The sequence below is a fragment of the Dendropsophus ebraccatus genome, chromosome 1, assembly GCF_027789765.1.
Source record: "Dendropsophus ebraccatus isolate aDenEbr1 chromosome 1, aDenEbr1.pat, whole genome shotgun sequence".
NCBI classification, from domain to species: Eukaryota; Metazoa; Chordata; class Amphibia; order Anura; family Hylidae; genus Dendropsophus; species Dendropsophus ebraccatus.
The window spans coordinates 131,117,271-131,142,209 of NC_091454.1; the positions used below are offsets into that span (position 1 = coordinate 131,117,271).

General features: G+C 41.1%; 1 protein-coding gene across 1 annotated transcript in view; it reads right to left on the reverse strand.

Annotated features, from left to right (window-relative positions):
• The window catches only part of PFKFB3 (6-phosphofructo-2-kinase/fructose-2,6-biphosphatase 3), a 39,278-nt gene extending 15,195 nt beyond the window's left edge, over positions 1-24,083 (reverse strand). Inside the window, exon 1 of the mRNA XM_069978828.1 lies at positions 23,959-24,083. Coding sequence (XP_069834929.1) covers positions 23,959-23,974 — 16 coding nt within the window. The 5' untranslated portion in view covers positions 23,975-24,083. The remainder of the gene's footprint in view (positions 1-23,958) is intronic.
• Between the last annotated feature and the right edge of the window lie 856 nt (positions 24,084-24,939).

The following is a 24,939-nucleotide window of genomic DNA, read 5'->3' on the forward strand; positions in this document are numbered from 1 at the left end:
ACTTGTACTATAACTGAAACTTAAAGTAAGCGTTCACTTGCTTTGCTATAAATTGGACCAGAGATGTTCCAGTTCTGCTACTGAAGCAACTCTTTGCTGGATCACACACACTGTTTTAGCCTTGCCAGCTGGCAAATATGACTGTGGATGACCTTCTCATATATGCTAGACTGCAGCTGTGAGGATATAGTACTGGGCAGCTCAGCAACAGTGGCCAACTAAAAAATAGTGAATAAGGTTATGTGCACTATTTATCTGCTATGTGCACTATGTATTTTCAGCCTACATATAGCTGCTTTTCATGCATTTAAGCTTTGAAAAAAAATTCAAAACATGCATGAAAGTCCCTAAAAAATTTAAAGAGGGGGGAGCTATAAAGAGTTTAAAAATTGCACTTAATTTTATGGCTCTAGTAAATGTGTGTTACCAGCCTTTTTCCAGTGAGCTCAAAAGCGAAATAACCAAAGAAAATTACATTTTTGGGATTTTTGTAAAATAGATGTTTTGCAGTTCAAAAAGGTCCAAAAATATTGTGTATGAACATAGCCTATAAGTATATTCCACTACTTAAGTATGAGTAGGATACAAGCAAACTGAGAGCAACAAAATTTCATCTCAGTATAGCTTTTTGGTGTGTACTGTATAATCTACATAGCATGGGGTACAAGCCAAAAGCTATAAAATCACAGGGGCCAAAATACCATTAATAATTGTGTGTATACAACATGTTTTAGAAATTACTATCAGTCTAAGGTATAACTATGATAACAAGAAAAACTGCAACACCAATTTATTCCCCTTTATTTTTTCTGTAGGGCAATACAGAACTTCTTCTCTAATGGTAGAATCCACTCCAAAGTAGGGGTACAAGATAAAAGACCCACCAGTTTTCAAAAGAGTATAACTGCTTCCTATTAGAGATGAGCAAACTGGGTTCGGGTTCGAGTCGATCCGAACCCGAACGTTCGGTATGTGATTAGCTGGGGCTGCAGAACTTGGATAAAGCTCTAAGGTTGTCCGGAAAACATGGATACAGCCAATGACTATATCCATGTTTTCCACATAGCCTTAGGGCTTTATCCAAGTTCAGCAGCCACCGCTAATCAAATGCCGAAAGTTCAGGTTCAGATCGACTCGAACAGGCTAGAGTTTCGCTCATCTCTACTTCCTATCCATGCCATATAGTAATCTGATATACTAATCTGCTCCTATATTCCCCTCTTTGACAAAATTGAGAATCAGAGTCTCTAGTATTGGAGCATTAGCAAAGTGTCCCTGGAAATGCATAAAACATTGCTATCAAGAAGTGACTCATGAATAAATTATAAAGGGAGTTAATGTGTATGACTCATCAATGGTGCATCCAAGTGTAACTCTCAATGGAATCAATATGTTCAGTTACATCTGCGTTTTAATATCCATAATCACTTAGGGGAACATTTATCAATGTGTGCTATTTCTTGCCCTAATTTTAAATTTCCCTGGTTTCCCAATGCTGGATTGATCAGCATAGCGTCTTCAGATAAATTTTAGATATAGTGTGCCCCTTAGGGTATATTTACATGTGTATTTTTTTCTATTTGCTGTGATTGTAAGCTGAAGTTTCTAGAATGAAGCAGAAGTTGAATATGTGCACTGCCATTCCCTTGAAACTCTTCAGGGCAGCTGATGATGGGCAAGTACAGGGCTCGGCTATCTTTGGCAATCTCAGAGCTTGAATGGATTATTGCACATACTCAACCATTACTTCATTTAAACATGGACGCTGGGAATCCCCATTGATCGAGCATGCCCTAGTGGTCAGACCCCTACCAGTCCTGTGGCATAACCCCTCAGGTTTAAAGGGATCCAATCACTTGCATTGCACTTATAAAGGCACTAACAGTGCCCAATAGATTTGGTCATAATGTCTCCTACCATGTCAGCACACTCTGTGGGGGTTATTGACTAGCAAAGAGGCTACTATGTCCCAGCAGCATGTGACGAAGAAATCTCTTTCTGTCAATCACCCCCGCAGAGTGTGCTGACAGGTAAAAAGCCATGACTAGTTATGGCCCTGTCTGCCCCTCGATGCCTAGATAGCAGGGATTTGCAAAAGGTTACCAGATTGCGAGAGGAGGATATGGTAGAAAACATTATGACTACATCTTTTGGGCACTGATAATGCATTTAAAAGCACAAAGCCTGTGATTGGTTCCCTTTAAGTAGATAAAAGTGGATAACCAGTAACTGAATGTATGCAATTAAGGTGCCCTCAATCCTTCAAAAATGTTAAACTTTATTAAAAAAGAAAAAAAGTAGGGACATGACTCGCATACCCTGAAGGAGAAACTAACAACAGGTTAGAAGACTCTCATCTGCTGTTATGTTCCTGAAGAGCATTGGACAATGATAATGAAGGTAGTTTTCTTGTGTTCATCCTCAGCACTGTTTTTGCTAAATCCCCTCTTTTATTAATATTTAAATTAGGGGGGTGGCAATGGGGGAGGTACTACACCCCCCTAGTGCACTGATCCGCCCTGTCTGCTCGCTGCCTCCTTATAGATATTTATCCAGCGTTCTGCAGTGATGAGTGACCAGAGTGCCTGAGTCACTGCAATATTCATTCAGATGCACAGGTGGACAGGGCAGATCAGTGCACCAAGAGCTCTAGTACCTCCTCCATTGAACAAAACCACTTAATTTACAAATTAATACAATGGGAAATTGACCAAAAATGGTGCTAAGGGTAAAGGTAAGAAAATTTGCTTCATTCTCAGCATCCCTGGTCCTATGGGAACATAACAGCAGGCTAGAATCTTCTAACATGCTGTTAGTTTCCCTTTAAATATAATTATACAACCAGACAACATATTTTATCAGCTACAGAAAGACAAAAAAAACACTTAAAAACAAACAAAAATTGCCTCCCCCATGATGATGGACCAACATCACAACCCCATAAAAACTGATAAGGAGTAAATTGTGACTAAAGCATGAAACCCTACTGACAATATGACCAAGCACTATTATATACAGTACATGGGTACAACCGAAACAATGCTTAAAGCAAATAATGCAGCATCTGGACACCCCCAGAACAATCACAGGGTGGGGGCATACAAGGGCATGTGTACACATAATAATGGGTGGTAAATGAAAGTAGGCCTGCTCCTGGACAGCAGATATGTAACACCACACACACACACTTATCACTGCCTCCTTTGTGTATTGTTGAGGGATACACATTCAGGTCAGTTGTCAAGGAAGTTGATATAAAGTATATTGGTAGGATGGATACCAGTGGATATGCAATAAAGTGGTAGAGGGCTTAGATATATATTGAAAGAAAGTTAACTGCCCCACTGAAAAGTTATTTAGCTGAGTTTAGTTTTAACTGTGTCTCAAGTTCAGTTAAGGGCATTTGATTTGACCTTATTAAGGACTTTATCAAATATCACATTTTTGCCAATGACAACACCTGAGGAAAAGCACATGAGCAACAAAGTACTTTTACCTTTCATAATCTTATGTACACATCTAGAGCAGCACATGATAGTCTGCACGCCCAGAGATCCCCGTTATCAGAGGAAAGGACAGTGAGTCACAAGCTTCCCTGGCAACTAAATCTTTATGTACGAAGCAAATGCAATCTAGGCACAACAGGAAACAAAGAGACACTGAGATCTTAGCTTTGGCACCTTGAACATTCCTACTGGACTCTTCAAAGGACATCTGACAGTCAATTCCATCATGTTTGTTGGTGCTAATTACAAAGGGGAGGGGATTGGTGGGAAGCAGGAAAACATACAATTAGCAGTCAATCAGTAAATATTTCTTTTTTTCCTTGTAAAGATGATGAGTTGAACATCCATTATCACTAATGATCTGGTCTAATCCAGTACCATCTACTCATTAATGACTGTGTTTTTATATCATACATATACCTAGGTGTATACAAAGCGACAGCCCTGGGATCTGTATATCCTGCAACATACACATATAAATTATATATTAACACAGTGATGAGACAAGGTTTGCAAAAAACCAAAGAAAATTTGCCAAAAAGCCCCATCCATGGCTCTAAGCATGTTTCTAAGCATCTGGTCTTAGAAAAGAACTGACAAATCCATTCTCATGATCATGGAGGTCCCTACGGCTAGACCTGACCATACTACCCCTCTTTTACAATTTGTCTCAAATATAAAACTATGTATATGATTGTACTAACAATATTTTAGCTACATGGGCATGCATGTGGTCTGTTTGTTTTATTCAAATGTAGTAGTTTTGTAACACAGTGCACAGGGAATTTATCAATGATATACACCAGGCATGTCAAACTTTGAACCGCAGGACAAATCTGGCCCGTAGAGCCATTTTTTTTACCCACAGAGGAAATCAATTGATTTCCTAAAGCTGGCCCACCATTGTTGCAGCAGATTATAGTATGGGCAGTCCAGATGGCCACTTGGACCACACACATTATAATGTAGGCCACAGGCAGTTTTAAGCTTGTGGAATGGAAGTGAGTGAGTTGCGTCCCAGTGCAGGCAGCGTAGTGACATCACCACACATGTCCTGCCCAAGATAAGTTCAGCCCAGTTGCCCCCGGTAGGGGCAGTAATTACCAACTATAGGGGAACTATTGGGAGAGATGACTACTATATGGGACTCTACTGGACATATGGCTACTACATGGGGCACTATTGAAGGCTGACTAATATATGGAGCAATCTTGGGAGGGATAACTACTATATGGAGCACTATTGGGAAGACTGGCTACTATATTGAAATTTCAATACATCAATCTATTATTCACACTGCAGCCATAGACACACAAAATACCCTTATGATAAATTCCCCCATTCTGTATATACAACATAAAACTATATACTATCCATTTTAGCCCTGTATATATTTTGACACAGATACAAACAACAGATAATGTAGAATAGGAAACAGGGGAAAAAACTCAGAACACCAAGGTGATCAACAAGATGCTAAATATGCTTATATATTACCATGTAATATTTTGTAGGGGAATAGAATGTGCAAGTCAGGATTTACATTAAACTGTATATAAGGATTATGTTCTACAGATTTCAGGTGTTTTGTCACTTTATTGTCAGAAACAATTATAGTATATGAACTATAATCTATCATATTTTACAACAACTTTAATAGATGTGGAACTCATGGAAATCATTAATCTTTAGGAAACAATGCAAAATCTGTTATTACAAGGCTTTAAGTAAAATAAATACATAAGTATGTAATACGTGGTGGTATTAAATCTTCTACAGTTGGAGAGGCCTTGTGCTTTGCCTAATAGTGGTAAATCCTTAGACCTCAGTGTTGTTCAAATGTTTGACTTGAGCCTGCTTTTCTTAAAAGGGTTGGCCAATTTTAAAAACTTCAGATATGGGGCAATGTACGGATAAAAACAAGTGTCGATCAGCAAGATCACCGCTCACTTGCACTGATGGGCCGCACAAACAATTGCTGTATCATTCATGCAGCCATTAACATTCATCGTTATCGGCCACATGTCTCCTGTTTACACAGAGAGATGTGCAACCGCTGATGATAAATTAACTGTAGCTTATAATGGGGCCATACAGAAGCACTCAGACCCCAACCAATCAAAACCTGCACTGTGATCACGCCCAGGGAGGTGTGATTACAGACAAGGAAAATGTAAGTTTTGCCCGCATAATATGAATTCAATACCCCATAATGAGAATGTAAAGTCAGAATTCTTAACATAGTGTGAAAAACTTTACTAATACTTTATTCCAAATTCTTTAAAGGGGTTATCCAGCAAATTTTTTTCTTTCAAATCAATTGGTTTCAGAAAGTTATATAGATTTGTAATTTACTTCTATTTTAAAATGTCAAGTCTTCCAGTACGTATTATCTGTTGTATGTCCTGCAGAAAGTGGTGTATTTCTTCTAGTCTGACACAGTGCTCTCTGTTGCCACTTCTGTCCATGCCAGGAACTGTCCAGAGCAGTAGAAAATCCCCATAGAAAACCTTTCCTGCTCTGGACAGTTCTTGTCACGGGCAGAGGTGGCAGCAGAGAGCACTGTGTCAGACTGGAAAAAATAAACACCACTTCCTGCAGAACATACAGCTGTTGGTAAGTACTGGAGATTTTTCAATAGAAGTAAATTACAAATCTATATAACTTTATGACCCCAGAAAAAAAATGCCGGAGTACTTCTTTAACTTTACTCAGATTTCATAACTAGACAAATTCCTACAATGTTGATACCTAAAACAAGTTGAACACAAAAGGGGGTTTCTCATGAGTAACACAGTGCAGACAGTTCCTGAAAACCCCAACCACTATACAGGAATTGTTAACAAAGTCAGTGGCATCATAGGTCACTCGGGAAAGACACCATGAATACAATTCCTTGGAGGAAAAGAAAAACATCACATAAAGTCCTGCTGTAAGGAAGTGTAAATTTATTGATAATAAAGGTCCCCATTTACCTTTAATAACTGACATTCAGTTATGTCTGCCGCCCTTCACCTTATATACAGGAACATTCAGTATTCCTATGTTGTCCTAGGTGTAAACTGCAGGGAGTGCTCTCGCTGCAGCTTATCTCTCTCTGAAAAAAGGGGTCAGCCATAATTTTCCATTGTGGCCGACCCCTCTCACCACCGACATCATCTGCAATGGTTGTCCAGGCGGCCCCATACAAGTTATATTGACGGCTGAACCCGCTGCCAGCAGTGTTTGCAGACCATAAGAATCATCAATCGTGGAGGTATAAAAATGCTTAAAAATTCTCAAAGTGAACCTGGCAGTATCTTTTTGCTGACTGCAGAAAACTATAGTGTACTATAGTGTTTCTTACTGAAACAGCTTATATAACTTCTATTACAATCCCTATATCAGCTTGAAATCTTTCAAGTGAAGTAAAGCTGCATTCACATGTCCCACAAAACTGTCAGCTGACACTTTTAGGAACCATTAAATGAATGCAGCCATTCACATGATGCATGTCGCAAACAAACCCCGAAAAAATAGGACATGTCCTAGTGCGGAGGAGGATCACGGCATGGTTCCCCCCCCCCCCCCCCCCCCCCCCCCCGCCACCTGGCAACAGAGAAGACAGGGAGGCAGAAGACAGGAACGCAGGAGATTACTACTCGCCTGCTCCCCCCCGTGCTGGTGAACATGTGAGCTGTTTGGCACTGGGGGGAGTAGGCGAGTAGTTGTCCCCTGTGCTCCTGTCTTCTGCTATGATCTTATTTCAATTCAACAAGATGCAAAATATGCTTATATATTACCATGTAATATTGTGTAGGGGAATAGAATGTGCATTTCAGGATTTACATTAAACTGTATATAAGGATTATGTTCTACAGATTTCAGTTTCACAGACAGGTGTTTTTGTCACTTTATTGTCAGAAACAATGTCCTCTACTCAGAGAAGACAAATACTTGATGCAACCACCTATTGGCAATTGGACCCTACTGCAATCAGACACTTAAAGGGATTTTGTCACCAATACAATGCTATCTAACTCATAGACAGCAAGTTATAGAGCCAGAAGAAGTGAGGAGATTTAAGCTGCGTTAACACGAAACAATAATTGGCCCGATCGTGCGATTAACGTTGTCGGAGTAACGATTTTTTTTGTTCATAACAATCAGCGTTTAGACGGTACATTATATCGTACGGAAAATCGTTTTGCGATCGTTTTGCGATCGCTTAAGCCTATCTCACACATTGGTTAAATCGCCGAACGACTGTTCACACGGAACGATCTGCGAATTTTTTGTGAACGACGATCGACGATTTGAGAACATGTTGAAAGATCAAAATGAACGATTTCTCGTTCGTCGTTTGATCGTTCGCTGCGTTTACACGTACGATTATCGTTCGAATTCCATCGTTATTGCGCAAATTCACACAATAATCGTTACGTGTAAATGCACCATGATATAAAGATATACAACAATCAGCTCCATCTGTTCTATAACATGAGAAACAAGATAAATTACATCCATTTAAACCAATGCAGATCATTGGAAAGCTATGTGCACGCCATGTTTTTGGGGCCATTTTCTGTTTTGTTTTTTTAATACAAAAATGCTGTAGCTAGAGAGCAAAAGGTCTATAATGAAATATAAAAGCAACACAAACAATGGTATGTTAGCAACAGTGCAGGGGGGGCTGATATGAATATAAAAAGATTCATATTTTACCAGCATTAAGCTAAAACTCATAGAAAATCCAGAAATAATTTGATAATAACAAAAGCCACTATATGTTATATCTGTAGTGACAACAGGAAAGTGATGAGCACATTGCTTTAATGTCTCATACATTTTCAGCAAAGGAAACAGGTTGCATAAGTCAAAGGAACGTGCCAGATTCAGAGGCAACACTATGAACATTTGCCAATATGGGGACTGTAAAAGATGTCCTAGTTACACAACCCTGCTGTTTAATGTAATTGCTAATGATGCAGGTTAGTGAGCTCAACGTCAGTCCAACCACAAATCTGACTGGGGAGAAAAGGAAATCATAACCTGTAACGTATGAAAATTCTTTGTTGTGTTTAAAAAGACACATTGGTAAAATATATCAGACTAGTTACAACACAATGCAGTATATTTTCCATAGGAATCATATTAATATGCTTGTTGAAAATCAGAGTACCTAACCTATTGGTTTATTTAAAAATGCAATACAAGACACTACAATACCCAGAAACCCAACCACTACAGGACTATAAGGAATCATTTCAACTAGAATTAAGGCCTTATGCACATGCCAAAGTGTGCATGATTAAGACAGCCCAGGATCCATAATAAAATCCTCTGCACAAGCCCTAAAGAGATGAGCCCCTTAACAATCTATGCAATAAGCCTATGGCATGACAAGGGGTGGTCTGGTCACCTGCTGCTCTCCCCATTGAGAATTGAGAAGAGAAGACGGTCAAGTAAACAGTCATATGCTTGATTAGTAAACAAGGCATCAGTAGATGATGCCAGATGAATTTTTCAGGGATGACTTCAGAAGAGTCTTCCAGAATTTTTACATTGATGGTCTATCATCAGAATAGGTCATTAATGTCTGATTGGCAGTGTTATTGCAGCTTAGCTACAATTCCCTTCAGTATAGGATTGAAATGTGTGATGCTGATAAATTTAGTCTAAGTTGTAGTTAACGAGAATCATGTCCATGCAGTTTTAAGGCACTGAATTAAAAAAAATGAATGCTGCCAAACTATTGGGTCTAAGAGGGACATTTATCTCAAGCAGCTCCAGAGGCCAAAAATTTGCATAGTTCATGCTCAACAGCTTGGGTTGCACAAAAACTATATGAGAATATTTGCTCCTTGCGCCACTCTTGGCAGAGAGGCAGGCAGAGGGTGGGGGATTGGGCTATGCGAGCAACCCATTTACAACAATTTACACTGGCCTGATGCAGATCTCATTGCCCATGCACAGGAAGCTCTGGTGCGCATGGATTTATGTGGAGGCGTGCATTTCTACATAAATCCTGCATGCCGGTGTGCTGGCCAGGGGATGTTTTAAGACTGGCATATGAAATCCCCTGGAAATCCCTTGAGTGTTTCTTCTATTCACTTTCAACTTGCTAGCGTCATCAGATACATCATCACTTGCATAAATGTATTCACGCCTGGCTATTTGATATACAAGGTACTTTTAGAGATGAACAATAATTTGCCTTGCTGGCTTTTGACACATAAAAAAAAAATCCTATTACAGAATCAGCCATGTCTTGAATATGTATTGATGAAGTACAACTATGTATTTCACCCTCTATTATCTTAGAGAAAGCTTTGCAATAGCAAATTCATTCTTTGTTTCTCTATGTCTATTTACAATGCTGCTATGATGCTGTACAACTCGATTGCTATGCTAATAAGGTATGCATGGCTCCAGTCCGAGATCAATATTTTTCTCCATACTTTGTCCCAATAACATTTCTTAGAACTAATCTTGAAACATATTTGACTTCTTGGGATTACAGACTTTCAGCCTCCCCTCACTGTAGGTTCACAATATTTTTGTACTCAGTTTATAAGCACCACACACTTAGCATGCTTCTAGTAATTCTAAGAATGTTGTACTAAGTGATGCTGGGTAAGATGAAAACATGTTTTCTCCCTGGTGTGTAGTGTCCTGAACTTGCTTTGACACGTGGTGTTATTAAAGTTCCTATGAGTATCTCCAGCCAAACTTGTGCAGTGCACGGGGAAGTGGTTCTGTCTTGCATGGGTTGTCCATGCTCTGTACACGTGGAGGAACAGCTGCTCTCCCGCCTTCGGTGCTGAACTGAGGAATAATATTTCCTGCACTCTGCAGATTGAATACATGCTGCGATCATGCATTTACTCTAAATAACTCAACAATAGCTGTATGTTCACTGTACGCACACCAGAGCTGGTTCAATACAGCCAAGCACTGACTAAGACCGGTAGACAACATTTAACAGATATGTCCTACATATAAAGAAACTAAGACATTGATAAAACTATGAGTCTACGAAACTATGTAAATTTAGTTTTCACCTTGCATATAGTAACATTTTCAAGTATATGGCAGCATATACTAGTTATTATACCAAGTGCTGTACCTGGCCATCTAAAGACAGTGGGCAGTGATTTTTGGGCATGGAAATCATTATAGTTACAAGTCTTAGGGCCCTATTCCACCGGACGATTATCATTCAGATTATCGTTAAATCGTTTGAATCTAAACAATAATCGTTCGGTTGAAATGCAGTTAACGATTAACGACCGAGCGAGAAATCGTTGATCGCTTTATAAGACCTGGACCTATTTTTATCATTGCTCGTTCGCAAATCGTTCGCATTGAATAAGACCTCGTTCGGTCGTTTGCAATAGATACGAACGCAATAGCGAAGAAAAAGCGAAGAAAAAAGATAAGTAAAGATTATCGTTCCATGGAAATGAATGAACGTTTTCAGGTCTTTCGCAATAGCGGTCGTTTGAGATCATTAATCGTTAACGATTATGCAAATGATAATCGTCCGGTGGAATAGGGCCCTTAAACAGCTCCCAGACCCAGTTATTTAGCCATCACATTTGGCCCCTTATGGTCCTTATACATGCAGCCATCTTCAGCTATCAGCACACAGCTAAATGAGCATTTCTAGGAACGTTCATTGACAATAATCGGCCTGTTTAAAAGGGGTTTACAGTTGTCCATTTTTCCACTTTAAACACATAAACACCAAGAACAGAATGTAACTTGCAACACATTGTTAACATGGAATTCCATGTGTCCGCACAGAAAACTGACATGTCAATTTTGGGCGGCCTCTATTCATCAAATAGCAGCCGCACAAAATTGACTGTGCAGACAATGTAAAGTGCGGCTCCAGTTGTACTCTACATTGTCTGCTATGGTGAATTAGGAAGCAGGCACACCCAAATGTGCCGGTATTCTAATTCTAAAGAATAGATGTTCCCAAACATCAGCCGTTCTGTGATACGGCCATGTCACAGAACGGGCGATGTCTTACATGGTATGAACGTGGCCTAAGAGTACATTTTACTCATTATTCAGTATAGCTTGCCAGGGTTTTACATAGAAGAAAAGGTTTCTTTGTAGGTTGGCTATGATTTACAATATTTAAAGCATTACTGTCATTTAAACTACTGTTCCCCAACTCCAGTCCTAGAGGCCAACCACTAGGTCATGTTTGTGGGCAAAGAACACCTGTGACAATATGTGATTCACTGACTAATTATATCACTTGTGAAAAGCCAAGGATATCCTAAAAACATGACCTGTTGTTTGGCTATGAGATCTGGAGTTGGGAAACACTGATTTATATTATTTTTTAGCTTATCACACAGGTATGTCAAAAGTTAAGATCAGTCGGGGTCTCAGTGCTGAGACTTTCTCAGATTGTTAGCTACGGCAGCACACTTTACTCCCCAGCTGGCCATCCAATTAGACTCATTGCAAGAGACAGGCTGCACTATAAGTCTATAGAATCAGTCTCCTGCAATAAAACAGATCAAGCAGTCAGCTAGCCAGGGAGTTCTTAGAGTTGATGTGTTGACAGAATGTAATGGCTGGATGACTGGGTTTGGGCATCTCCAAAATGTCAGGTGTTTTGGGGTATTTAGAGTAGGGCATTAAGCTGATTTTTCTTTTTCCATTCCATTTCCTACTTCAGGGTACAAACCCACTTGACGTATTTGCTGCCTGAATCAGTCTTAAAAATAAGCAGGCAAAACGCAGGTTGGCTTTATACGATTGTTCTGCGTTAAAATACGCAATTGCGTATTTTTAAAGCGTGAAGCTTGTTGTTAGCAAAGCATCAGTTGTTAAAATACGCAACTGCGTATTTTTGAAGCGTGAAGCTACATGCGTTTTTCGCACAGGTTGTTAACAACTGATGCTTTGCTAACAACAAGCTTCACGCTTCAAAAATACGCAATTGCGTATTTTAACGCAGAACAATTATATAAAGCCAACCTGCGTTTTGCCTGCTTATTTTTAAGACTGATTCACGCAGCAAATACGTCAAGTGGGTTTGTACCCTTAAGGTATATTATTTGATTTCTACAGTGTTATAATTTTAAGCACTCCAAATGGATAGGCAACCAATGCCCTTTAAGGCAGTAGCTATACTTCGTAAAGGATCTTTGATCTAAGTAATATAGAGGTGCCCAGAGTGGTACATCACCCTATATGATGTTTATATTCCCTAATAGGAAATATTAAAATGACCTGCAATACAATGCCTTCACATAGTTAAAGGAAATCTGCCACATGGGGGATCGTGGGGCAAGCAGTGCCATACTACATAATAAAGATTTTTATACTTCCCCCCTTTGTCCTGGTGACGCACTGGAAGCTGATCAGTGAGTTCCTATGAAAATCAGACTAATCTCTGCTCATTAGCGTAATGAGCCTGAAGAAAAGAGGCAGGAATTTCTTGGCAACGCGCTCAGGTTCCAGAGCATCACCGGGACCAAGAGGGTAAGTATAAAAATGTTTATTATGGGGTAAGGTGCTGTTTGCCTCAGTCCCTGCATGACAGGTTCCCTTTAACAAAGTATTAAGGCCACGGCCACAGTTCCCTTTAAGTCACACTTTCCTGTAAACAGGTGAATTTTAATGTCATTACAGGATACTGTAGAAATGCTTAAAGGGGTAGTGCGGTGTTTAAAAATGACTCACTAAATAACACACATTACAAAGTTATACAACTTTGTATTGTGTGTTATGTAAGTGAATGGCCCTCTTTCCCGTGTCCCCCCACCCCCGGAAGTGTGGTGCAGTATACTCACCAGATTACTCACCAGGGATTGGCTGAGCATAACTGTGCTCAGCCAATCGCGGCTGAGCAACTGATGTCACAGCAGAGGGGGGTCGGCATGAGGGACGGCTGGAGCAGTTCGGCCAGCCTCCCGAAGATGACGTCGTTCGACCGAAGGGTTCAACAGTAATTTGGTATTTTGCACCACACTTCCGGGGGTGGGGGGACACGGGTGAGGGGGCCATTCACTTACATAACACACATTACAAAGTTGTATAACTTTGTAATGTGTGTTATTTAGTGAATAATTTTTAAATGCCGCATTACCCCTTTAAATTCCCCTATAAAAGACAAGTGAGAACTAGAGATGAACAAATGAAGTGAAGACAAATGATACAAATGAAGTGAATTATTTTTTTTTGCCTGGCAATCTGCTTATCAGCCGGCTCCGTGGCGCCCCATCTCGGGTGCCTGGAAAAGTGGGACCTAGTCTGGGAAAAGTGGGACCTAGTCCTGGGAAAATTCTTCAAGGACTGAAGTCAGCTTTTCCAGGCACCCAATGTGGAAAACAACATGCCTGCATGATATTCCCCTTAGGCCTACAGGATTGCTGTTTTAGACACTGATGTTTTTAGGGCTGTAATTAATATGGTTGTTAATTAAAAATAAAAATGTATGTATTTTGGATTTCATACACTAATTGTATGCATTTTACAAGTTTTGTGCATGTATATGTGTCACAATATGCCTGATTTGCATAGAAAAAACACTTCTATAATGCACCAAACATGCCAAAGAAGGCTACAAGAAATGATTCATAAGTAAAAAAAAAAAAAAAAAAAAACAACATATGGAAAATATGGAAAAAGAGCTTGAAGCTAATTTACTTGTAAACACAAGCTTATTTTTGACCCTCAAAATACACCCTGTAAACATAGCCTAGGTGTACTGTATTACACCACCTCAGATGCAGGGAACATGAAACTAACAAGTTCCTCTTCTGTACCTCGTGGTGCTCACATGCACAGTAAATGGAACTGCTCGTGCCTACGCTTAGAAATATCCTATCTCTAGCGCCATCTGTCTAGTAAAATATTCATTTATGAGATAGGGTTGGGCACTGCCTAAATAAATGTTTGAGAGACAAGTAAAATACATACGCAATCAGAGATGTTACAAATCGCTAAACATTTGATGTGAATGCCTATAACTGTACGTACCCCCTACTTCCAATACAAAATTTGAACAGAACAGTATGGGAAATTTCTGTTTACTTCTAGTAGTCAATGTAGTATGTAAATGCTTTGTCAAAACTAACCTGCAAGAGACATACAATCCTATAGCATAGATTGCCTGGTGTGGTCAAAACGATTGTCATCACAATCCTTACGTTTAAGATGAAGTTGGCCAAACAAGGGTGGGAGCAGGAGTGGTCAATAACAACCAAAGAGGTTCCTACAAAGTAAGAGCTGGGATCTAATTGCTGATATAACTGTGCAATACCTCTGGCTATGTGCCTGTATATAGTCTTATTCATTATATTTATAATATAATAAATTATTAATTTTCGAGAATATACACAAATAATACACAAATAATTGAGCGAACGTCAGTCGAAGCACGTAGGTAATGTGCGAAACAGCTGTCACTGTCTGTGGAGGGGGTTGGCGTCCTCGCCAGCGAGTGTAGGCTTATGGATCATGGCTGCATGAAATAAGAATAAAAGAAGTGAAGTAACAGGTGAGTGCCCTCTTTTTGTCTCTTCTTTGAAGCATCTTGGAAATTAGCCGCTTGTACTGCCTTCATAGAGTGAGCACCCCCGTAAGAACCGACTGTACCACCATATCACGATCATATATCCACCACCAGCAACGCATTTAGCCATTAGCAGTGCCGACTGCTTTATCTGTTTGAAGCTTACACAAATAATTTAAATGTTGTATTTTACCATTGCAGCCATTTTAAACACTATGAAATGTTCCTTTAGCTGTAATATTGTGCAATATAAATACATTCCATAAGGATCTATTCCATTTTGGCTGGGAACAGAATCCTAATTACTGTACAGGCTATAGATGACACCTGACACCATGTACACTTTAAAGTCTCTTCCTGTCCTGGTACATAGCCCTTTACAGTCAATCAATACAAGCCACTGCAAGGAATCTCCTCGATTACATAACAGATTACATTTCCCCTGCACTACGTCAGCTGAGGGCTTAGTGAAAAACAGCTGATGTGACCCTAGTGAGAACAACATCAGTAATGCGTTCTCATGGCCATTATCACACACAGATAGTGTTTACTTCAACACTAGGTTCTGCTGATCAATGGTACTTTTCCAAATTTTCTTTATACTAATCCTACAATTGTTTTTACAAGTAATCTAATTGTTCCATTTATACCTATATATTATCAGCTGGGCAGACTTATTACATGGGAATAAAAAACAAAAAAACTTTATTTGCTATTATTTCTAATATAACTGTAGTTGCTTCCTTTATGTCAATTATTCATGTCAACTATGTCAAAAATTTCTTACAAACTGTGCTTAAAAGTTATTGTGGACTATCTGTATGTCATTTAACTTGTACTGCAGTGAATCCACACAAATCTAATGGATAAGCATTAAGCTGGTCCTCAGTAGCTTCAATAACTCATGGCCAAACAATCGTCCATCCATCAGTTATCTCGCCCAACCGCCCCTGCCCTCCCCACAGGAACATTCGGCACAACTGAGCGTTTCTGTGTTCTCTATAGAGGGGAAGGGAAGGGTGGGTAAACTGTGGTATGCCCCTGGATGATGTTGTATCGGTGAGATGGCTGGTCACTTGCTAGATGGAAGTGTGACGCCACTCCTTGTGGTGGATGGCCGAGGCACAGCCAGACCTTAAGGGTTTTGTCACGTGACCCCAGTGCCTGGTGGGCACACAGGTGTGATGGAACGTCTGCTTTTTGAGTGTAAGGCCAGTTGTGCCCTTCTCCCCTGTGGTTGGTGTCCTGTCGGGCTGCTGCAGGATCCCTTGGGAATATGTCACAGATGGCCAGAGTGGTGTAGTAACCCTCTCGAATAGTGGTAGGACCTGCCACCCACAGAAAGGGGAAATAATGTCCCAAGGTTGAGGTGCAAGTGCTGTGCAGGTGGTAGTGAATAATCACAGACTCAGTTGATAGTGTTGACTTGATTTACTACTTGTAAAGGTGCAGCAGGTAGTACAACAGCCCCAGACCCTGTTACCTGGGTTGAGCGGAATGGTTAGGATTTCCTAAGTACACCCGCGCTGCGAGATGGAGTTCATCGACTTTACGTAACTTTGCTCCACCCGGATCAGTTCCTAGCTCTTTGGCGGATACTGTCCTTCACTGTAATGACTCCTAGTCCTCAATGTGGGTTGAGGTTATCTATAGGCTAGTCCTCTCCTGAAGGGTTTAACAGTGCATCACACAGCTTTTGTGGCGCTTCAAGAAAGAGGGTTGTCAGAGCTGACTGGTCTGCGTCTTACCACTGTGGGGTACTGACTAAGAACCAACTTGTAGAGGGGACCTGGCAGAGGGCCAGGGCTCAGGTAGAACCACGGTGGAGAGCTATCTGAGCTGCGTCCTTTCTCTACCAAAGTTCGGTTAAAACTCCTCCTTCACCCATGGGACTAACTTTCTAACCAGCGTGTAAGATGCGCTGTGGTTGGTTGGAAAGGGTGCAATACAGAAGAAGGACAGAAAGAGAGAATAGGATAGAAGAAAGGTGATCCTACTTTATAACAGAATCTGGTACATACACACACCAATAACCCTTAAGATACTTCAGCTGTGCAACTTCTGGACCTTGATTATACTATACAGCAATATCTAGTGGTCATCTTTGGCAATACTACAGTTACAACAAGATCACAAACACATACAGACTTTTAAGAGGGGTGTAAGGATAGCAACGTCCGCAGTGGGACACCACAAAACTGTAACAAAAGGTCTCTGACTGTGGCTTATCTCTTTTGAAACAAAGGGGTGATTTTACATCAAGCCCGACCCCTATCTCCACCAACATGATGGGAGAGCCTTGTGCACAGTATACTGGCAGGAGCAGTGGGTACGGCCATCAAAAGTCTAAAGTCTATGGGAACCTTTAATTTAGCAATCGGCAAGAGAACTGTACTTGCCTAACTGCATTGTGCCAACTGTGAAGTTTGGTGGAAAAGGGATAATGATATTAGGGTGTTTTCAGTGCCGGACACCCACCTCAGTGACACTCTTTTTCCTTCTTACCTTCTAAGTGTATGTTCACACTACGGAATACTCGCAGAAATTTCAAGCAGAGTCTGGCTCTGCTGGAAGTTCCACCTGTCCTATAGGCTCAGTGATATCCTAAAATAAAATCAGCCGTCTGCCAAAAGAATTGACATACCATTTCTTTGGGGGCAGATGGTGGATTTCGTTTGAGTCTATGGGACAGGCGGAACTTCAAGCGGAGTCTGCCACTTGACTATGACCTGCAATCATTAGATTGCAAACACTGGTGAATGCTATGCCATTGCATAGCATTGATTAGTGTTATCTGCTATCTTCTAATAGAGCCTGCTTGTGGCAGACTCCATCAGAAGACTAAAGATCAAATTGCTTAGAGGTAAGCAGTATACAGTACCTCCGGCAGTCAGGTGTGGATTTGCCACTGCAGATTGGTGGATGACTATATTGATATAGGACTGGACTGGGGGGTTTTGCGTTTTCATTTTTTTTATCCTTGTGTATATAAGGCCATAGCAGTTGCATTTTTACACCTACAGACCCGTCTGAGCCCTTATTTTTTGCGCCACTAATTGTACTTTGCAATGAAAAGCTGAATTTTTGCATAAAATATGCTGCGAAACCAGAAAAAAATTATATGCGCGGTGAAATTGAAAAAAAAATTATTTTTCTTTGGGAGGGCTTTGTTTTAACGCCGTGAAAAAACTGACTTGTTATATATGTTCCTCAAGTTAGTACGAATAAAATGATATGTAACTTGTATAACTTTTATTTTATGTGATGGCTCGTAAAAAATTGAAACCTTTTACAGAAAATAAATGTTCCTTAAAATCGCTCTATTCCCAGGCTTATAGCGCTTTTACCCTTTCGTCTATGGGGCTGTGTGAGGTGTAATTTTTTGCGTCATAATCTGTACTTTCTATTGGTACCTTGATTGCGCATATGCGACTTTTTGAGCGCTTTTTATTCCAATTTTTCTGAATTTGATGCAACCAATTTTGCACTTTGGAATTTTTTGCGCTTACGCCGTTTACCGTGATGGATCAGGAATTAAATAAGTTAATATTTCGCACGCAGCGATACCAAACATGTTTGTTTATTTATTTGTATTTATAAAATGGTAAAATGATTTGGACTTTTATTAGGGGGGGGGTAATTTATTTTATATTTACATACAGTAATTAGAAGCCCCCTGGGGGACTTCTATATACACAGCACTGATCTCCCATTGAGATTAATGCTGTGTATATAATAGAGCACCGATCCATCAGATCAGTGCTCTATTATAATGGTCTGCTGCAGACCATCTATTTGAAATCCACAATTGTAGATTCTGTTGTGGATCTGCAGCATATTCATGGCAGATTTTAACTTGCCTCTTGAAGTCTACTGTGATTTATACTTTGTACTTCAGGAAACACTGTATGGTTCAGGATGTCAGTAATATCAATAGAAAACATCATGCAGGTGACTGTATTTAAAAAAAAAATGCAATTTTAGCATTTTCTACAACCTTTTGCAGTGGTGAAGTGTGGAGGCTGACAACAAGTACTACAGCAACAAGATTAGTCATATCTGCTCTATAATTACATTAGCCAATCGTACAAATATGTTCTGCTAAATATTTATAAAGCTGAAACTAAGTGTGTCTATAAATACTGCACATCCTCTAAACACCTATTATTATTATTGATTAAGTATGATGGAGATTGCCTATCTATTGCCCTACTCTGGCTTTATTTACACTGACAGAGAAAAAGGAAATAGCAGATTTGTGCAACGGCTAATGAATTTTCCAGGACACTTTAACTTTTTGCAATGGTGACCACTAGAGGCCAAAACTTAGTGCTACAACAGAAAAAAATAAATAAATAAATAAATATAAAAGCAACAATACTGACTGCAAAAAAATCAGTAATTAAAGCAATTAAATTAGCCAGTTCTACAAATATGTTCTAAGAGATAGAACTAGTCTTATCTATAAATATAGCACTTTTCCTAAAATATTATAATAATTATACTCTTTATTAAGCATTATGCAGTCCGTCTGCTCTTGCATTGCCTTGTAAGGACAGAAAGAAGTCAATAGCACATTTGTCCAACATCTAATCACTTTCCTAGAGCTCCTATGCGGCTATAAGGCGGCTATAGAAACACAAGCTTTCCTTTACGGACATTTACTCACAGGAAGTGAGATTGTTAGATAATGTGCGTGTGGCTTATCAAAGACTGCATTCTCTTTCTACAAAACTACAATGAAACATTGCTGACATATTACAGCAGTACTTTTAGCCTTATTGTCTATAACCCAGACAAGGAGTGGTAGGGGATGGACTCTGCATCCTGTAAGACGATTGCAGTATAATTTCATGGTCTGAAGTGTATTGCAAAGTGTTGCATGTGAAAAACAAGACCAGGGTTTACTATGCTGTTATTGTTAAAGTGGGAGTGGACTTAGATATTTAGATAAAGTGGATTTGTTGGGGACTTATCCAGTCTTTTAAAGGGGTACTCTGAAAAAAAAAATAGTTTTTAAAGGGGAACTACCAGCAGGTTAGACAAATCTAACCTGCTAATATGTCCCTTTTGCGAACAGGGCGCTGAGGAGGAAGGTTAAAGACATACCGTTCCTGTGCAGTTAGAAGTGTGATGGTCCGGAGCACCATTAGCTGTGCTCTGCCAACATAGCACAGAGTCAGCCCACCCCTTCTAATCATAATCAATTAAGTGGGTGGGCCGACTTGGCGCTATGGGGGCAGGGCAGTGCTAATGGTGCTTCACACCGAGGATTACACTGCTAACTGCATGGGAATTGCACCAAGGAGAAAGGTAAGAGGCATACCTTCCTCTTCAACACCCCGTCCGCAATTAGGACATGTCAGCAGGTAAGATTCATCTAACCTACCAATAGTCCCCCTTTAAATTAACTGTTGCCAGAAAGTTATATATATATATTTGTAAATGACTTCTATTAAAAAATACAGAACTTGAGTCTCCAAGTCCTTATCAGCCGCTCTATATCCAGCAGGAAGTGGAGTTTCCATTCCAGTCTGACACGGTGCTCTCTGCTGCCACCTCTGTCACCTTCTGTGGCAGGAACTGTCCAGAGATGGAGAGTAGAGATGAGCTAAGCGCGTCGTCCCTAAGGCCCCGTTCCCACTGAGCAAAACTAGCGGAATTGTCCGCCGCGGAATGCCGTTAGCCTCCCGCTCATAATGGGAGTCTATGGGAGGCGCGCTCTCCTGCCCTGTCTGCGCTGAAGAATGAACATATTCAGTCTTCAGCGCGGACAGGGCAGAAGCGCGCACCTCCGATAGACTCCCATTATGAGCGAGAGGCTAACGGCATTCCACGGCGGACAATTCCGCCGTGGAATTCCGCTAGTTTTGCTCAGTGGGAACGGGGCCTATCTGTATTCCGCTCATCTGGCTGCGGGGCTTTGCAGTGTGCTCTATGCCGCTCCTTCCCAGGTGCTGGGAAAAGATGGATCCCGTCCTGGGAATCTTCTCCCAGTTTCCCAGGATGGGATCCATCTTTTTTCCAGCACCTGAGAAGGAGCGTCACAGAGCGGAGCACACTTCAAAGTGCCGCAGCCCGATGAGCGGAATACAGATAGGGACGAAGCGCTTCGCTTCGTCCTTACTGTATATTCGCTCATCTCTGCTGGAGAGGTTTTCAGAGGAGATTTACTACCACTACCGGACAATTCCTGACAGAGACAGAGTTGGCAGCAGAGAGCAATGTGCCAGAAAACAACACTTCTTGCAGGACATACAGCAGCTGATAAGTACTGGAAGATTTGAGATTTTTTTTTTTTTAAATAGAAGTAATTTACAAATCTGTATATCTGTATACCTTTCTGACACCAGTTGATCTAAAAACACCTCTGACCTCCTGACAATCAGCTATTTAAAGTAAATGAGACAACACTGCATTTCTGTGCATCACTGCCACAAAAAGTATGTCAATTGCCAAGATAGCAGTAACATTTTCAAACAGCTGACCGGCGGAGGTACCAAAAGACCCAATTAATTTTTCGATGGCTCTAATAATGACATATCTGACAGTATAATCCCTTCACGGGTGTCCCCAGACAGTTTTTTGTGGCATTTTTCTGGCCTCAACAAGAAACAAGAATGCCAGAATAATTGCCAATGCTGCGACTGACTTTTTTTCAGTTGGTGTTTTTATTGGCTTTTTTTTTTTTGTGTGCTTGTGTGTACTGTTTGTGCCGATTTTTCAAATCAGCGTTCAGACCCAAATACAGACTTTTATGCCGAGATCCGTGTTCAGATCTGAACGCGACCCAACGCACCCAAATAAAAATAAAATGAAAAAAAAAAAGTGTGTCAGGTTCCCACCATTTCCAACCCAGCCAGGTAAAAAAAAAAACTCAAAACAAATAGAAACAGCCTAGTATTACCAGGGGGGAGGAGCCATCTATTTTGTCCCTCCCCAGCCTAATAATACCAGCTTGCCAAACCTGCCATCATCCAGTCCAGGAGAGCCATTTTTTTACACTCTGGGACTGCTGGTACCCGGCTCTTCCCTGTGGTGGTGGGTACTGGGGTTATAATGGGGGGGTTAGCGTTAGCCATTTCACCAGCTAACACTAAGCCCTGGCTTAGTAATGGAGGGCAGGGGTGTGGAGGTGTGGATTCATACTCACCATCAGACGACTTCTTTCTTCACCAGACCAAGCACACTTAGCTTGATGTGTGGCAGGCTCAGATGTGAGCTCAGTCAATCAGCAGCTGAGGCGGGACACCGATGCAGCAGCTGATTAGCCGAGCTGAAAACACAGAAGTCTCTGCTTAGCCAATGAGTGACAGCAGCAGGGTACTGCTGGAGCTGCTGATTGGGTGATCGACAGAAGAAGATGCTGGACACTGATAGGGTACGTTTAATCTCCCCACCCTCAATGGCGCAGAATTTGGCCTACAGGGGGTTAACTTTATACTCACCATCAAACATTTTCTTTCTTCACCAGACCCAGCACACTGAGCTTGATGAGTGGCAGGCTCTGGCTGATCAAATGTGTGCTCAGCCAATCAGCAGCTGAGGTGGGACACCGTTGCAGCCGCTGATTGGCTGAGATGAAAATTCTGAAGTCTCTGCTCAGCCAATCAGCGGCAGCAATGGGTACTCTTGTGACTCTATTTGACTCTTTTAAGTTAACCTCTATGTTGTATCTCAGTCCAGGACACAGATACTTACATCCAATGAGGCTAATAATATATAATAATATATAGCCACCGCTGAAGCTTCTACATCCGTCTCTGAAGTGACAGGCAGCTCAGCCAATCACTGGCCGGCTCAGCCAATCACTGAACCTTACAGCACCACGGCCAGTGATTGAGCGGCTTGCGGTCAGCTGGAAAGAGACAAGATGTCACCAGGGAGCATGGTCAGGTAAGTATATATGTTTATTATTTACTATAGACTTCCATCGGCCACCAACCATGCACCTCCTATTACAGGGAGAAATGCACATGCAATATGTTAAAAGACAACAATCAGCCGATGATCCGCTCCTCTGCTGATCGTTGTTACGGGGCAATGTCTGCCCAAATCAGCCTGATTGGGCAGATAATCGCCTTGTGTAATAGGGCCTTAAGAATAAGTTGTGTAAACAAGGGAATAGTAAGGGTCCTTAAATGAACGATCTGCAAACGAACAACAAGCATCAGTCTTGCTGATCTGCGCTTGTTTGTGGCGATGGTCAGTCTGTAAGAAAGGGCCATAACAGCCAGTTGTTAATTTATTCTTACATTTCCAGGAGGAACAGCAGAGGAAGAGAGCATAGCAGAGTCCTAAGAAAAGGTGCTCCCACATTGTCATATAATATGAAAATCAGGAATTACTCAGTAATCATGTCAAGGTAGTCACTGGTCAAAGGAATGTTCATTGCCAGATACTACTTGGTGTAAAAGCCCCCCATGATAAGATGGCAAATGAATGAACACTTGTTTGTGGTCTTGGCATATTAAGTGTGCAGGTACATATAGTGTCGGACTGGGGTATCTGTAAATATTTGTGTGTGTGTGTGTGTGTGTGTTCAATCAGGGCTCATTACAGGCAATAATCAGCCGGTGTAAAAGGACCCTAATGTTGAGTGGCTTGACACAGATACAAGGCAGTCTCAAATGCTTTTTTAGTGCATAATGTGGACTATAGTGTTCGGGGAATATGCGAAGCTTAACTATAATGTATAAGTATAATGACGATTTAATATCCTATCCTAAACCTGTGCATGTGCAATTGTAAAGGACACATATAACTTCCTGAGCACAGCTAAACACTATTCCTTGTCTTATAGCAGCAGTGATAAGAACACACCCCTCCCCTCTGATACTAGTGCCACAAGGTCTGTGGTGCCCCCCATACATTTGCACTCCTCAGTATACAATGTGGCATGGGGGACTGGTTTTGTGTTCTTACCTCTTCTGTGTGCCATGGCTGAGGTCAGGGGTCAGGCTGTAGCCCTATAGATAGGAACTGGTGCAGGAAGTCTGTTGCAGGCTGAACAGTAGGAATCTCACAGTGAGCAGGAAATAGTCATATAAGGTCATCATAACCCACTCACACGTCACTTCAAGGAAGGGGCTCAGCCAGAGACAAGGAACTGTAGACTTTGTACTGCACGGCTGCAGGTTACACATCAACAGTAACATACGTACACTAGTACTAAAGCTCCACCTTAAAGGGGTTAAACAGTATTATGGAATGCTGGAGCTAAGGCTGGATATGGGGCGGGATGAAATTGTGTAACATACTCTGAATACAAATCCTAGTCCTGAGCAGAGCTTGGAATGCTGGTGCTGGAACATTCTCCCTTACATCTTGTACTGGCCCCCTGCTCCGCTGAATGGAGAAGTAGTATCTATTGTATAGCACTAAAGGCATCTGTATTCACTAAGACCTCAAAGACACAAACTGTATGACAAGGCAGAAGTGCAATAGAAGTTACATTTTAACTATGTCCAAAGTGCAGTTCTTTACAATATAAAACTTCTTGGTGGATGTGTCATTAACTATTAACCCTTTCAAGAACAAGTAGTTAATGTCCAGGTCACACTGAAGCAGTGCTTTCCTCCTCGCCTTCTTAGGCTGCATTCACACGTTCCGTGTTCTGCCCGTAAATCACAGAAGACACAGACGTTGAATGCCCGACCTGGACTGTCTCCTCGCTCGGCATGATGTATCAATATCATGCTGGCAGTGGGGAAACGGTTTGAATCTCCACGGCACTGTAGTGACAGTGCGCGTGAACAGTCCATGTTTAACAGACAGAACATGGAATGTGTGAATGCTGCCTTAGGCTATGTTCACATTCTGTATGAGACCGGCTGTTCCGTGAACAGACGGGTGAACAGACAGCGGACGTTGTTTGACTTTTTTGCCATGTGTGAACATGGCCTT